At 37.7% G+C, this 15792-nt stretch overlaps 1 protein-coding gene and 2 non-coding genes across 3 annotated transcripts; all 3 read right to left on the bottom strand.

The window, feature by feature from the left end:
* Positions 1-182: 182 nt before the first annotated feature.
* LOC107788648 (zeatin O-glucosyltransferase-like) lies at positions 183-5800 on the bottom strand. The gene is made up of 2 exons (XM_016610339.2): positions 4347-5800; positions 183-1627 (listed from the first exon to the last, which is right to left on the bottom strand). The coding sequence occupies exons 1-2, from the start codon at positions 5386-5388 to the stop codon at positions 183-185; spliced, it is 2487 nt and encodes an 828-aa protein (XP_016465825.2). The 5' UTR covers positions 5389-5800.
* Positions 5801-7498: 1698 nt separating this feature from the next.
* Positions 7499-7694, bottom strand: LOC142177919 (U2 spliceosomal RNA). Its single transcript, XR_012706447.1, has one exon. It is a non-coding gene; the product is annotated as a U2 spliceosomal RNA (small nuclear RNA).
* Positions 7695-9022: 1328 nt separating this feature from the next.
* Positions 9023-9218, bottom strand: LOC142177665 (U2 spliceosomal RNA). The gene has a single exon (XR_012706238.1). It is a non-coding gene; the product is annotated as a U2 spliceosomal RNA (small nuclear RNA).
* Between the last annotated feature and the right edge of the window lie 6574 nt (positions 9219-15792).

The following is a 15792-nucleotide window of genomic DNA, read 5'->3' on the forward strand; positions in this document are numbered from 1 at the left end:
AGGCACATCAAAGTCTGCCATCTTTAAAACAGAAATTTCCGCACTATTTTACCATAAAGACGATCAAAGATAGCCATGTCATTGCCAGCTTAACAGAGTACTGATATATTTTCATATACTAAACCATTCTTAGCAGAATAATTTTATTATTTTATATATTTGTTATATCAATATATCTAAATTCAACGAGTAATGTGAGCGATGAAAGAATCCATCTCAGCACGATTCATGCCCCCATCCATCACTGATTTCTTGATAGCATTACTCAAAACTGCTGCTCTTTTCCTCATCTCATCTCCCTCTGTTGAATCCATCAAAGTTTTCACAGTATTTTCAACCATTTCTGATGTAACATGTTCATCTCTACGCGTCCATGGCCTAACAGTAACTCCAATTTTCAAGTACTTAGTTACAAGTTGAGAATTCCTTGGCTGATCAGAATGCATTGGCCAAGCTGCAATAGGAACTCCAAAGGAAATACTTTCCATACACGAATTCCATCCGCAATGACTCATAAAACCACCCGTTGAACTATGTGCCAATATTTCCAATTGAGGTGCCCAATCTCTTACTATAATTCCTCTTCCTTTTATTCTCTCTTCATATCCTTCAGGCAGTTGAATTTTTCTATCTTCACTTGCAAAAACATCTCCTTTGTCAGCATCTCTAAGAACCCAAATGAACTTTTGCTCGCTTTTCTCTAGACCAATCGTGATCTCTTTAATTTCTTCGTTAGACAACGAAGTAGTCGTTCCAAATGACACAAAAATAACTGAGTTATGTTCTTGTTTGTCAAGCCAATCCAGGGACTTGTGGCGTTCGCTGGAGTCTTTGTTCTTCTCTGTTAGCACCACAGGATTGAATGGACCTATAGCCCATAGCTTCGGGTTATTGAACTCTTTAGCCATTAGATCAAGGTACAAACCTTCTATCACACGGGATGAATTGAAAAGTTCACCACAGCTGATCTTACCAACAAAGGGTACAACTTGTGCCTTCAAATATTCCCAAAAGTCTGCAGAAAAACAGCCTTTAACTGATGGAATGTCCTCATAATGTTCGGTTCCAGGGAGTAAAGGCTTTCCTTTCACTTCCCAAAAGTACGAATACCTATGGAAAGCCGAGATAGGATTGAAACAGTAGCATTCAGTATTTGGCATTTCAGGCAAATCTTGAACAACCCCACTCATCAAATTATCATAAATAACAACCACTTTGTTAACATTCGTCGTGCTAGCAAGTTCGCGTGCTAGAGAGCAAACTGGCTCGCGGAGATGGGATGCTGCAAAGAATGAAGGGATTAGCTGGCTTGGAAATTTGTGAGGAGCATTAGGATTTGGCGAGGGAGTTTCATAAGAAGGTGTTGGAAATTCATGGAACTGAATGTTTGTTATTGTGAGAGGATCAAAACCATGAACACGAGTTTTCGCTTGTTGAATGTGAGCATTGGTTCCAACATAATGGACAGGGATATTGTACATGGAGATGAGCCTAGAAAGGTGGAGAAATTGGTTGAGATGGCCTTGTGCTGGAAGTGGTACCATTACTACAGCCACTTTTGAAGTGCATTTATCAGCCATTGGTATGCTTTTAACTAAGAGGAATAGAAGTATTAGAGAAGAAAAATCTTAGAATTGCATGCTTGCATATGTCACAATACAAGTGTATATATAGGTACAAGGAAATCTTTTTGAACTCTAGTTACATAAATGAATTTGGTTTTATGGATAATATAAAGTCTCATTTGCACCTATCACAATGAGCTTTGACCACATAGGTAATGTAAAGATAACATATATACCTAATGGATTCATTTGTAGAATATCAGAAATTAATGTTATATAAGATCTGGGCCTTTTAAGTATGTTATATTCAAATGAAAATTAAGACCTCTTGAAAGGAGTAATATTGTTGATTCTAATGAAGACTAGTCAGCCATTAGTTAACAGGTTTGACTTTCTAGATTTTTTGTCCATGTTCAAGAATAATGCAATTAAGGCAAGTAGATAATGAATTAGAATTGTTTCATTAGACGGAAAGAATATGGATCTTTGAAATGAAAAAGCTGATAAACCATCACCATTAGTATATACCTATTCTGCTGCAGTATGTGCAACTCCTGTTTGTTCTTCTTACTTGGCTTTAACATATCTTGAACAAAACTTGGAAGTGTAATGTTGGCATTTTAAATTTACTGATCTAGAATATGATAGCTACTGGGGATGTTTTTAACTAATAAGTTGGATTAAAGATGCAATAAGGGAGGTGCATGTAATTTTTTCAAAGTTCTAACATGATTCCTTTACATTCAAATTATTAAGTGTGGAAAAAGAATATTCCCCTTTTCTGAGTTGTTTTCGTTGAACTTCTACTCATGCCAAAGAACTTAATCCATATACTATTCAGATGACCCAACATCTTATGAGTAGTGAACTTGTTATCCTCAATAATATATCTAAACGTCCCAAAGCTAAGTCATAGTGGTATTTGATCTGTTACATCCCAATCTCCTCCATAGAATCCATCATGTCCTAATTCTATCTATTTCATGTTTCCTCAAAAAAAAAAAAATGACAATTGTTAGGATCGGGAACTTGGGTAGTGCGGAATATAGCCAAACAGCGGTATAATGGCAATAACAAAGACAATGGAAGTTGATAACAACGACAATTAAAGTAGATAAAGAAGACACAAATTTAACGTGGTTCGGTCAAAGTGACCTACGTCCACAAGCGGAGATGAGCAATTTACTATAACAATAAGAGTACAAAAGAGAGTACAAAATTAGAGTAAACACTCTAATTAATCCCAAATACCCTAAAAGAATAACCTTACAAGATCACTCCAAAGAAAGGGTTCACACAAGTGCTTCCCAACACTAACTCTCATACAAAACACTCTTAATAAAGGAAGAAAGGAAAAAACAAGAATTGAAGACAAGTCTTGTTGGTGTGTCTAAATGAACTAATGGCCTTCCTTTTTATAGGCAAAAAAGTCTTGGCCTCTTAGGTGTAAAAGAAGAGATACAACTTGTGCAAATGATGTCCAACACACAATGCAATATTTTTGGGTCCCAAAGAATATTGCCACCAAAGTCTACACTTTGCAAAGATGCTTATGCTTATGTGAGATGGACTCCATTAGCCAAAATATTGGCCATAATTACAACAATATCATTCCAATTTCAAAATCTTATAATTTACGAAAATAAAATAAATGAATTAGTTTTTCTTTGTAGTCTGTTGAAGTTGAAGGACTAAATTCTCCCCTTCTTGAATGACTACAGTTGTTGCTTACTTTTATCTTTCAATGGTAGGTTATAGCTATGGAAACTGATTAAGTTGGCAAGTTTTCCGAAGGAACAAGTGATTCTGAGAGCTATATGTACGGAGGACGCTAACGACAAGGACCACCGCCCTTAATGACATGTTTTTATAGCCACAGAAATGTCATGGCTTGTTTAAGATTACATGTTCCAAAAGTCTTTCTTTGCTTCTTAGACACCATATCCAATCAAACATCTTCGTATAAAAAGAAACGGAGGGAGTAGATTTTATTGCTCTAAATTATGCTTGTATATCTTTATCAAGTGCTACAACATGCTAGCACTTAGCACTAGTCATAGCACTTGCACTTGCCATGTTTCAAGAATAGACATGATAGTATGTCACCTAATTTAAGAATTGTCTTCTGCATTTCCCAGTGTTTCAAGAATAAACTGTTTTTTTCATGTGGATTTCTGGCTGAAATTGGGACTCTACATCCCTTATTGTCAATGACAGGCTTCTTCCTGTCTTATGTTCTAAAGGACAAATATCAACATTGTTATATATTTAATCCCAAGTACAGCGTACATACGAATCAAACATCATTGAAGAGTAAGAAAAAACCAACACAGCACATAGGAATTTATGAACCAAGTCTTTTGTCATAAAAGAGTCCAATATAGGACATATGGGTACAGCCAATTTAGCATATGCAAACAACTGATAAATGCTTACAAGATTATTCTCCTCATCAACCCTGTATTCCACATAGTTAGAACCAGATTAATTATCTATTAAGCTACACTCTTCAGTGAAAGAAATACAAAGCAGTCATTTTTTGATTATCATAAAAAGCTTCAGATATTGAACATACCGAGATCAAAGAAATTTAAGGTAATATAAAATAGTCTGAGCCAAGAACCAGACAATTGACAGGTTTAAAGAACATTGAGAAAGTAACCAAAATACTTGAAAAGAGAAAAACAAAGAAGAACGATCTAGAAACCATGGCCACCCAAGATTGTGGTGAAAAACGAGTCTATCTTGTGATATGCGCGATGAAAGAATCCAACTCCTTACGAGAAGCACCCCCTTTCTCTGTGGACCGCCTTACAGCCTCTCCTAGTTCTTCTGCTCTTTTCCTAATCACATCACCTTCTTCTGATGCCATTAACTTCCTCACAACATTCTCAATAGTGGATGCAGTCACCAGCTCCTCGCGTTTCCTCCACTCCCTAACAAGCATTCCTATTTTCAATATTTCCGTTACTAAAAGTCCATTTTTTGGTTGGTCAGAGTGCATAGGCCAAGCAGCTATTGGCACTCCCATAGTAATGCTCTCTATGCAAGAATTCCATCCGCAATGACTCATGAACCCGCCTCTCGACGAATGAGCCAAGATTTCTGGTTGTGGTGCCCAATCTCTAACTACTAAGCCTATCTCTTTTACTCTTTCCTCAAACCCTTCTGGCAGCTCAACTTTTCTAGCTTCTCCAGTAAAGATATCTCCTCTATCGGCATCTCTCAACACCCATATGAACTTCTGTTTGCTTTGTTCTAATCCCATCGCAAGCTCCTTGATTTCTCTATAGGAAAATGAAGTTGTTCTTCCAAATGATATATAAAGAACTGATCTTGGAGGTTGTTTGTTAAGCCAGTCCAAACATATATTGTTCTTTTTTGAGATATGATCTAATTTAGTAGGGAGAATTGGTCCAATTGCCCATTGTTTCTTCTTCTGTTCACTTGTTACTAGTGTCAACAAATCAAGAAACTTGCCTTCGATTACTTTACTCGTATTATGGATATCACCTGATCTGATTTCCATATACGGTTTCTGAGAAGCTCCGAATTCTCTGATTTCATCTGTCACTATTCCTTGAAGGGAAGGTAGCTTTTTAAGCAATTCTTCCTCAAGTTGGATAGACATTCCCTTAGTTATGCATATCAAACAGTACAAAGTGAATACTGAAATGCAATTAAATACATAAGATTCCACATTGGGAAAGGACGAAACATCCTGAACATTGTAGGACATTAAAGAATCATGAACAACAACAACTCGTCTTGATTTTGAAGAAATATCGCGAAAGAAGGAAGCAATGGGCTCGCGCAAAAGCATACAAGCATCCCATGATGGCTGAAGATGCACGGGAAATTTGCTTAAGGAATTAAAGTCAGGTTCAGGGGAGTCAAATTCAGGAGTTGGTAAGTCATGGAAATGGATTTTGGCTATGTCCAAAGGATTTAAGGCGTTAGCTCGAATCCTGACTTGACGATTATGTGTAGCTGAGCCAACATAGTAGACAGGAAGACCATAAGAGGAGATTAAACAAGAAAGTTGGAGAAGTTAGTTGAGATGGCCTTGAGCTGGAAATGGAACCATGATTATAGCTACTTCATCTTTTTTCAACCTGCTAATAAGTTCATGGTTTGGTAAATTCTCACAGCTACCCATAGAAGAAGAAAAAACAGGTTTAGGATTCAACCTTTTGTATAAATTTCTTCAAGGTAACGACTTGAAGTAGTTTATGAGAATTGAACAAAAGTGGACAGAACTAAGAGATTTTTTTATATATATAAGAAAGAAAACTGTCTCAAAGGTCCTTTTCCGTTGAAGTCGGCAATGATTAATATGTACAAATAGTATGCCGTATATCGTTACGTCATACATTTTGTTCGATCTTGTCAGACAAAATATAGTATCCACCCATATATATATATGAGTGCTTTGCACTCCTCGTCCAACTTAACCTAATAGGTCCTGGTTGATTGACAGGAATGACCCTGGGGCTTGTTTTAATGTCCCTAAAATTGGCGGTGTATAAAAAATGACCCCCGATCCGCATACAGTTATTGCTCTTCGGCATTTCTGGATTGGTAGAGTTTATAGTATTATATTTATTCTACCTATCTATTAAGTTGTTTATAAGTCTACCAGGTTGACATGATTTTACTCTTTAGGGATTTCTCTATTGAATTTGTAAAGTTTATTCTATATTTACATTATCAATTAAGTTGTTCATAGAAGTCTATTCGATTGACATAATTTTTCTTTTAAACGGAGTGTTCTTTGAATTTGCAACTTTAATTTCAATCAAACCACCCCAAATATGCTTCAAATGATCTCAAATTTGAAACAAAACTTCCAAATACCAACACAAATAATTTTCAATCACCAATTTAGTCAAATAACACCAAATTAAAAAGATTCATTTTGTCTTTTTAATACTTTCTAAGGTCCAACAATGAAATTTTGAGTTTTCTTTTACATTAAATCGGTGTTTGAACTAGAAATTTAAGCATAAATTATCACCATTCAAATGATTTTAACAATAATGGATCATTAACCTTGTACTTTCCACTACCAAATAAGAATTTCAAGCTTTAAATATTGATAAACTATGGTGTTCAAGTAAAAATAGGTTTATTTCAGTAAGACAGTCAAAAATAATAACATTCCGCCAAGATCAATCCGTTAGGGGCGTGCCGTACAATTTTTTTATAGGTCCTTGCTTCTTTGTTATATGTTATGTATAACTGTTTTTCACTTGAGCCACTCTTTTTGCGAATTGGTACAATACTGGAGTTTCAGTTTTTATATTTTATTAATAAAGAAGAATTAATCTATAGTCGCTCATCCAGCCGGTTAAATTAAAAATAAATGGGTAAAGAAACAATATATGCAATATTCATATATAATATGTGTAAAATCATATATAATCAGTGGATCATTTATGTATACCGGCTAGAAAAGGTAAACAACAAATCTAACCGATTGTTTGCGTAAAGATGGATGATCTTACTTTATTAAGCCTTGTGTAACGCTTGAAGTTATTGCAATTTTTACAAACTTGTGCGCTTGAGAATCTTGCTTATCTTAGCAAGAAACTATGTTGCCTAGTTTGTTTCTTGTAACAATGTCTCACTTTTGCTCAAGTATATGAACATTTAGCTACTAAATGACTGTACGTTTGTAACGTTAAACCTAATTATAATTTCAACCAGTACATCATATTGACTTACATGCTTTTTGTGTAGGTGAAAAAGGATAGTATAGCAAATCCAGGTCTTTTAAAAAATGTGTGATTTTTACCTTAAACAGTAAAATTAGTGGCGGACTGTTCTTTATCACTAACCTTGATTTTGTTATGCTCAATAAAAATCCGGTATAGCAAAACAGTTCTAGATTCTGTTAACTTGAGATTAAAGGTAAAATTAGACTAGAATTGGTAGGGTGTGCCAGGCAAAGGCAATAATGCAACGCCAATGCGACACATGAAAGCCCCGATAGCAAGCTACGATGATGGACTCTCCCCCTTAAAAAATTAAGTTAATATCGTGTGAGTCGATGACTCACATATCAGATATTAAACTGATAAGAACAGATACTACACTTGATCTTAGCCAAAAGGCCGAGAAAGGTATGCTTTTCTTCAGATTGAATAGTTCAAATTATACCTGATGCTCTCTGCTTCTCTTCGTTTATATTCTCGATGTGGGAGAAGCTAGCAAGACCAAATAAGGTTCCTTCCATTATGAACCGGAAGCATTAAATTTTTTCTATGTTACATATAAATCTGTGCTTATTGAGCTGCTGTAAATGGTAATAAGAATCTTTTAATGAAATAAAAGTTATAATCCTATGCTTTGCAGTAGTACATTCTCTTTTAGCCAATTAGCTTATAAATTTACTTAAAATTTAATCAAAACCGAGAAAAGACACAAAAAAAGAAATTTAAATGTAAGCTCAGTTTCATGACGATTACAAACAGTTGCGCGCGTCTGGTAATATATAATCAGAAATAGTGCACATGTTTTTCTTCATTGCGTTACTTTAACGCAATGCAGCTTGTTCGTAAACTTTGAAAACAAAGGTTGTACATGTTAACATACATTATAGTAAAATATCTGAATCCAGGTCAATATCTCTAGTGGAAGATCATAATTAAATACGAAAGTTACAATTCTTCCTGAACTTGAAGAAGCGTAGTCGCGCTTTCCTGCCTACTTCTTGTCTATATTGTATGGACGCTTTAAAATATTGCCATACCCGAACCCGTGTTGGGTCCTTCGAAAATACACTACTTTTGGAGGATCCAACACACGTCTAACGACAATTCCGGAGAGTCTGAGCAACATAGATTTTTGTTCGGATGCTTTTCTAAGTCATTTATTAAGTTGACTAAAATTTCGACAGGCCTATGATATTAGGATTGTTGGAGGACGACGACCTCAGAATTCAGTTGTCTGCTTTTGGCCTTAACCATTTTATTCTTTTTCTCTGACAGGGTACACACTGTTATTTCAAATCTTATGCAATGCTTTCAATTGCATAGGTTAGTGTTATAAAGGAGACTCATAAAGAGATATTTTATGCTGTTGCGGCTGGGCGGAATCTATGGGGGCTAATAGTAGATATTTTCTCAGTTTTACTCTATATGACACTTCATATTTGTGGAATTGGACAGCTTTTTCTTTTACTAGAAAATTTTCATATATCATTTAACTATTACAAAAAGTTGTACTCCAATTAATAAATAGTTATCTTGTTTCAAATTATGCTAGATATTTTAGAAGGATAAAAATTACTGAAAACATGGCTGTCCAAATTGAGACAAATTTATTCTCCAGTTCTTTAATTTTGGTGTACAAAACAAGATTAAGTTCTTCATAACAACCATTTAGTTCCGCTAAGATAATTACTGATCACTCATCTGTTTTAAGATTCCAAAATTTACTTTAAACTAGAATTGGTGGGGTGTGCCAGGCCGAGGTAATAGTGCAACACCGAGGCGATACTTGAGAGCCCAGATAGCAAGCTATCATAGTGAACTCTCCCCTTTAAAAAATAGAGTTAGTATCGTGTGAGTCGATGACTTACATATCAAATATAAAACTGATAAGAACAGATACTACACTTAATCTTAACCAAAAGGCCGAGAAAGGTATATTTTTCTTCTGCTTGACTCGCTCAAATTATACCTGCTGCCCTCTGTTATTTTGCTATCCATATTCGATGTGGGAATAAACTAGCAAAGACCAAATAAAGTTCCTGTATCAGCAGACAACTGGAACCATTTTTCCGAAGCCACGGCCAACTTTGTGCTAATATCTGTAGAGTGAGCTTTTGTTAGTTGCTTAAAGCCTTAAACCATCTTGCGCCTCATATTGTTTAAACAAGAAGTACAGTAGGACAGTAAGAGGGCATTATTTTGTCCAGTTAGTACTTTTTTCATTTAAAATAAAATGTCTTATAAAGCAGACGGGAATTTAATTTTCCGGTAAAACCTCGATAAGAAGATAATTGTATGAGGTAAAATATGTTATATTAAATGATCGCATGAGACAGTGACATGCGGAGTCGAAGACAGAGGATAACTTAAATCGAAAGCAACGATCTCGTCTGTTACCGGAGAGAATGATACTCATAAAGACGAAATAAATGTATGCCACCCGGTAGCATTTAATGAAGAATATTCTACTGCATTTAGTACATTGCCCGTTACAAAAGAATATGGCATTCATGCCCGCCGTTACACATTCTTCAATGATCCTCATAATTGACATTAAAGAGGGGCTTGATCTTAGGACCTTGTTCCCTAGGTGCAACTATAAATAGTCAGCTCTATTATCATTGGAAATGATACGAATTTTCTTGCAAACATACGCTATACTCTGTTCAAAGCTTAATATAATTTTATCTTCTTGCTTCTTGATTTCATTGCTGTTGTGTCCGAAGCCCTGCTCCCGGAACTATTATTTCTGCTATTTTGTCTCCATTTCAAGGCCCCGACTATACCTCAAAATGTAACGTACAACGTGAGATGACATGAAGCCCGAAACATAATAGGGATCACCAAGATCTGCTGAATAGAGAGTAACTACTAACGAGGGTCAAAATCACTTGCTGACGAACCACCTATATCCATTGAAGATGCAGCGCCTCCGGTAAAAGGGACGTTAGTACATATGGAATAGTACTAGTATGTAAAGTTAAATATCCACTTTCAAAATAGAATGCCAATATAAGAAAGGGAAAATCATAGAAATAGCAAGTCACAATCAACAATATCCAAATGCCTAGTTAAAACATACAAATTTTCAAAATACGAAAATAATATATATTTTTGGTTGGAAGATCATTAGCACCGATATACCATCGTATTTTTAGCACGGAGTCCGATCACGCCCGATCGGCTAGGCCGTCTCCCCACGAACAATGCGGTTTGACTTGTGGTGCGAAAGAAACGTGTTACCAAGAGTAGTACCACCATGTGCGCAACATGGTGTCCGATCTCCACCCGATCGGCTAGGCCGCCTTCCCACATATGCCGTGTGGGTTGACTTTCCAATTCCAGCTAATATCAATCTCATCCCAAATAAGGAAAATAATCACAATCCACCCTTATACCGACACGTGTAATTTCGGGTGTGGACCTTATGACCCACCCTTCCTCGGTTTGCTCATGATACTCCCATTTTTATTTTTTATTTTTGCACACAAAGGTAATATAATTACAAATGTATTCACCTCATCATCTGTCACATTGTATAAACCTTCATTAGTATTTTCAACCACTCACAACAACAATATTTCCTTGGCTCTTTTGGCCATTCACAGGATTCTTTATTCATGGCACGACGACCGTATTTCATATTCCACACTTTCTTTTCTTTACTTTCAAGGATCACCATCAAACATCAACATATAGAATATGCCGGAAATCACAACTTTAAGTTCGTTAGTAATGAAGACTTTAAACATAATGGATTTCTTTCTAAGAAATGGAGTAAAATGGTTGGCAATCAAAGCACAAGTTAGAAGCATAAACGAGTAACACATCATTTAATCTTGAAATACTTTTTCCAAAAAGGGCAATACACAATTTCAACTCATGAATATATATAAGATCTAAAGACACATTAGAAACACTTACAAAGTATAGCATTAGTTAAAACAATCACATTTGGGCACAAATATCTCTCATTATTGGCACGGTGGCCATACTATCACTCTCATTATTAGCATATATATATATATATATAAGAGCAAAAGACACATTGAAAACACTTACAAAGCATAACATTAGTTAAAACAACCATGTTTGGGCACAAGTATAACTCTCATTATTAGCACGGTGGCCACACTTTCCATCTCCAACCCCTTCCTTCACTTTCAAGCATCCTTATAGATTATCAATAACAAGGCATTTTAATTTAAGACTTTAGACACACATTTGAGTAACTAACTAAATTAAGGGTCTTAGACATATGTGATTTCTTACACAATTCGACATGCTAGTTTTCATTAGAATCACGCTTCAAATCGTAACATATTAACACACAGCCCATGTTTAATCACCTTCTCAAATAGTAACTCAACAAAGAAGAACGTTTGGAATACGATTTGAACGCATATATCTTTTGATACAAGGCTTGTTCGGAATAATCAATTTATAATGAGCAACATGGGACTTACAAGGCCATTGTGGGGTTCAATTCTAAAAGAGGAGTTTAGCTAACATACCTTGTTTGGGCTTTCCTTAAGTTCCTACAACGTCCAAACACTTCTAGCAATAACAATCTATAGGAAGATAGCGAAAATCGGATAATAATTAGAAGGATTCACATGGTGTAACTCTCTTAGAAATTTTATCAAACACCTAGTATGCAAAATAGACTATAAAGCTTTATAATGGTAATCTCTTCCTCCCTCAACTAATTTCAACAAGAAACTAACCAAAATGGTTCATTAATCCCACCCACTACAACCTATGGTCACATACATGGCCTATTTCCAACCCCCACAATATATTAGAGCACATAACCTCTTGCATGAAAGCTTAGAAGTAGGACTTATCCGGATATATGATAATATAGTAATTAATTTCCTTGATTCTTGAAGGTTGGTGCAAGATTGGGATGATTAGAGTGTTAGGTTTCCTCCTTCTTTCTCTAAAATGCTCTTATTTCTCTCTAAAATCATCAGGTAATCGCCCCAAAGTAAGCCCCAAAGGCTATTTATCAAAATGGGGCCGGATTATAAAAATAAAAAAATGGACCCTCCGAACTCAGGTATGCGGTCGCAGAATGGACCGCATAACATGTATGCGGTCCACAAAATGAACCGCGAAACTGATGCCTAAAAACTGGGCTGCTCTGGACTGGTCTGCGATAGGTCTGCGGTCCGCAGACCACTTATGCGGCTGCAGAATCACCCAACGGATTTTCCTCATGCTAAATCTGTGATAGAAGTGCGGACTGCGAAATAGTTATGTGATCGCACAATGGACCGCAAAACAACCCTCAAAATTCAACAACTTTCTACTCAACTCCGCGATGATTATGCGGCCCGTGAAACGGTTCTGCGGTCGCGAAACAGACCGCAGAATTGCCTTCTTCTGCCAAAAAATTTCATCCACTCCCTAGTGCATTCTTCAACCCAAAAAGTTCGTACTTCTACAATCCTCAAACACGTAAGCCTACCTCGGCACCACGAACCCTTAAATTCCTTGGTAAAATTTTACGGGGTCTTACATTAAGTGTGTTGGTACCAATTGAAGCATGGTTGACTCTTCGAGCATGACTTAATTAGGTCTTTTTATTCATCACTGCTACTATTATTACCTAAACACAAAAACGGACTCATTCCCTTAAGAAGATTGTCATGCCATCCATCGTTGGGACGAGTCACCCGGTTCTCACAACAACTACCTTTGGAAAGAACCGTGGCATTAAGATACCAAAGGATTATTATCTACTAAAACATAAAAAGAAACTACTAAATCAAATAAAGAAGGTACTAAATCAAATAAAGACTAATAAAGAGACAAAAATAAAGAAGCTAATAAGCAAAAACTACTGAAGATAGAATGAATATACATAATGAGAGAAAAAGAGAAAATATATATACATAATAAGAAAAGAGAAAAAAAATAATATCAAGTTATTATAGGCCAAATGTCTCAGAATATATCAAATATAATCAATAAACTCCACCCCCGAATAAAGATAAGCATTGTCCCCAATGCTTAAAAAAATAAGAGTAAAAGAGAGGAAAGAGTGAAGAAAACTCCTTATGGCTCCTTGGACATCTCTGTGTCCCCAGCAATGTCATCGCCCTCAGGCTCAGCCAACTGAATCTCATCATCCTCAACTCTGGGTATGGCTGGGTTGGCGAACATCTGACGCACTGCCTCAGCAGTGTGGGCAGCAAGGTTTGGCTTTTCAGACTAGCCAACTGGTGCCACCGGTGCAGATGGTGCTATAGAATCTGGGACAGAATGGTCTGGGTCAAGCAGCATGTCAAAGGGGAGATCTCCGGCTGTAGCAAGCCTCGCCACCTATCTCTGGAGCTTGTCCACTGACTTCTTGCTGGCCTAGGACTTTCTCATCTTCTTTACTTCTTTTCCCAACTCTTCGATCATTGACCTGTGATGTACTAAGGTAGCCATAATAGTGTTCTGGTTCTATAGGAGCTTCTTCAATGTCTCTTCAACTGTCGGGGGAAACTGAGGTGCCTGAACAGAAGATTGCGCTGCAACAATACTGGATAAGTCAGACAGCTTTGTAGTGGCTGTCTGCATCCAGTTGTTGAGACTCGCTAATATTTGGGAGACTCGCAGCGCAGAACGTGGGGTTGTAGGCGTAGGCACTGGCTTCAAAGATGAGGTGGGAGTTGTGGCAGGAACTGTAGTAGGGATTGTGGATGATGGCGGAGGCATAACTGCGGCACTGGAGGAAGGCTCGACTGAAGTGGATGGAATATCAACTGCCTCAGCAGCTACCGTAGCTGGCTCATCAGACTGGCCCACGGTGGTAGGAGGCTAAACTTTCTTCTTTGGATTGTTCACATCCATTAGTGAATACCAAGTAAAAGGCTTATTAGGCCTCACCTTTGTGTCATAATCCCTCGGCTCTACCCTTGCATCCGTGAGATATTCTGTAATAGTGTTGGGATACGGGTAGGACGAGTCATCTTGCGGAGCAATCACTGAGATGTTGGCCGACATCACGACCCCTACATTGATAGGGTAGCCGGCCATAATAAAAGCAACCAGAACTGCACGAGGAATCAGAAGGTAAGTCTCATTCTAGCTCAGGTCCAGTCTGCTGCAGATAAAGGTTTGCCACCTTTTCGCCTCGAAACTCAGAGTGCTTCGGTGGATAGGAACCCCAGCGGCAATCCATGGAGGTGGTGGCCATAGTGCTGCTAGAATCTCCGCTAACCAATGTCAGGTTGTGTCTCCCAATGCATACTTTTCTAAATATTCTTTTGGCTCAACATCTTCGAAGCCAAGTACGTGTTGAGTGTATGTTGATCAAATCTTACTTTTAAGTTACGTACTTCAATCACTTTTGTCTCCTTTTTGATGTGAGCCACATTTGCATAGAATTCCCGGACCAGGTACCCGTTGCGTTCCCAGAACTATCTCAACACTGCTGGGTTGTACCTTTCCAAATCTTTCAATAGAAACTGTCACTCGAGAATTAACGACCTCATTGGACACCATGTACGAAAGCTGGTGAAGGTAGCCAAGCTGACAAATCGGTCCTCCCAAACCTCTTTATTCTTCGACCTTTCAAGGTCGACAGCTGCAGCATCTCCCTCTCTACCATCATTGGGGATATCCTGAACTGGTGTATCTTATGCCTCAGGGACAGGTGTAGCCGATGGCTCAGAAGCCTGACTAGCACTCTCCGAGTCCTCAAAAGTGTTATAAGATGAGAACGGCTCGTCCTTGAGTTGGTATCTCCCTTACGGCCTTGACTGTACGGTCAGCTGCTCCTAAACAGAGGCTGAGTTGCCCTCTGATTCTTCCCTAAATAAGACATATGAGCTCGTCTCGAAGAGATCTGCACCTCTCCCTCTACCGACTGTAGCTTTCTTTATAAGTGTCTTTTGTTGGACAAGAGGTAAATCATGCCTCGACCCCGAGAAGGTTCACCCATCTCTTTAGATGTGTCGCCTCGTCCCTTAGATCGAACCATTTTATGTATCAAGTAAAGGCGATTATTAGTTGCAATTCAATATTCAAACATACCAGGAGACATGCAAGTAAGATATAAACCAGAAGACACGGTGAGGGTACACATTCAAAGCATGCTTGCAGGAAACCAGATCTGTGGTCCGTACAATTTTCTTGCGGTCGTAGATTTGGACATGCAGACCGCACAATTTTGTCTTGCGGCCGCAAAAGTGAAGTGCGGTCCGCACAATTTCACTTGCGGCAGCACCTCTGATCCCAAAAAGTGCCAACTCTCTGATGACAGAGAATTGGCTGATGTGAGGCCGCAACCTATTTTTTGCGGTCCGTACAATTAGACATGTGGCCACACATTTGAGTCAAAAAGTGTAGACTCTCCCATGACAGTAAAAACATTGTTTTGCGGCCGCGATGGGAAATCTGCGGTCCGCACGTTTTATCTTGCGGCTGCAGATCCCTTATTTCACTATGTTGCCCTAAAATCACAATCTGTGGACCGCACAATTTCAGGTGCGCCTGTAGAATTCAAAAAAACT

This window comes from Nicotiana tabacum, chromosome 23 (assembly GCF_000715075.1).
Source record: "Nicotiana tabacum cultivar K326 chromosome 23, ASM71507v2, whole genome shotgun sequence".
Lineage (NCBI taxonomy): Eukaryota > Viridiplantae > Streptophyta > Magnoliopsida > Solanales > Solanaceae > Nicotiana > Nicotiana tabacum.

Coding starts and splice junctions, on each gene's coding strand:
- LOC107788648 (XM_016610339.2), bottom strand. CDS start 5,388: ATGCTTTTGCGCGAGCCCATTGCTTCCTTCTTTCGCGATATTTCTTCA. Junction 1,628..4,346: donor AGAGAAAGGGGGTGCTTCTC/GTAAGGAGTTGG, acceptor TGCAATTCTAAG/ATTTTTCTTCTCTAATACTT.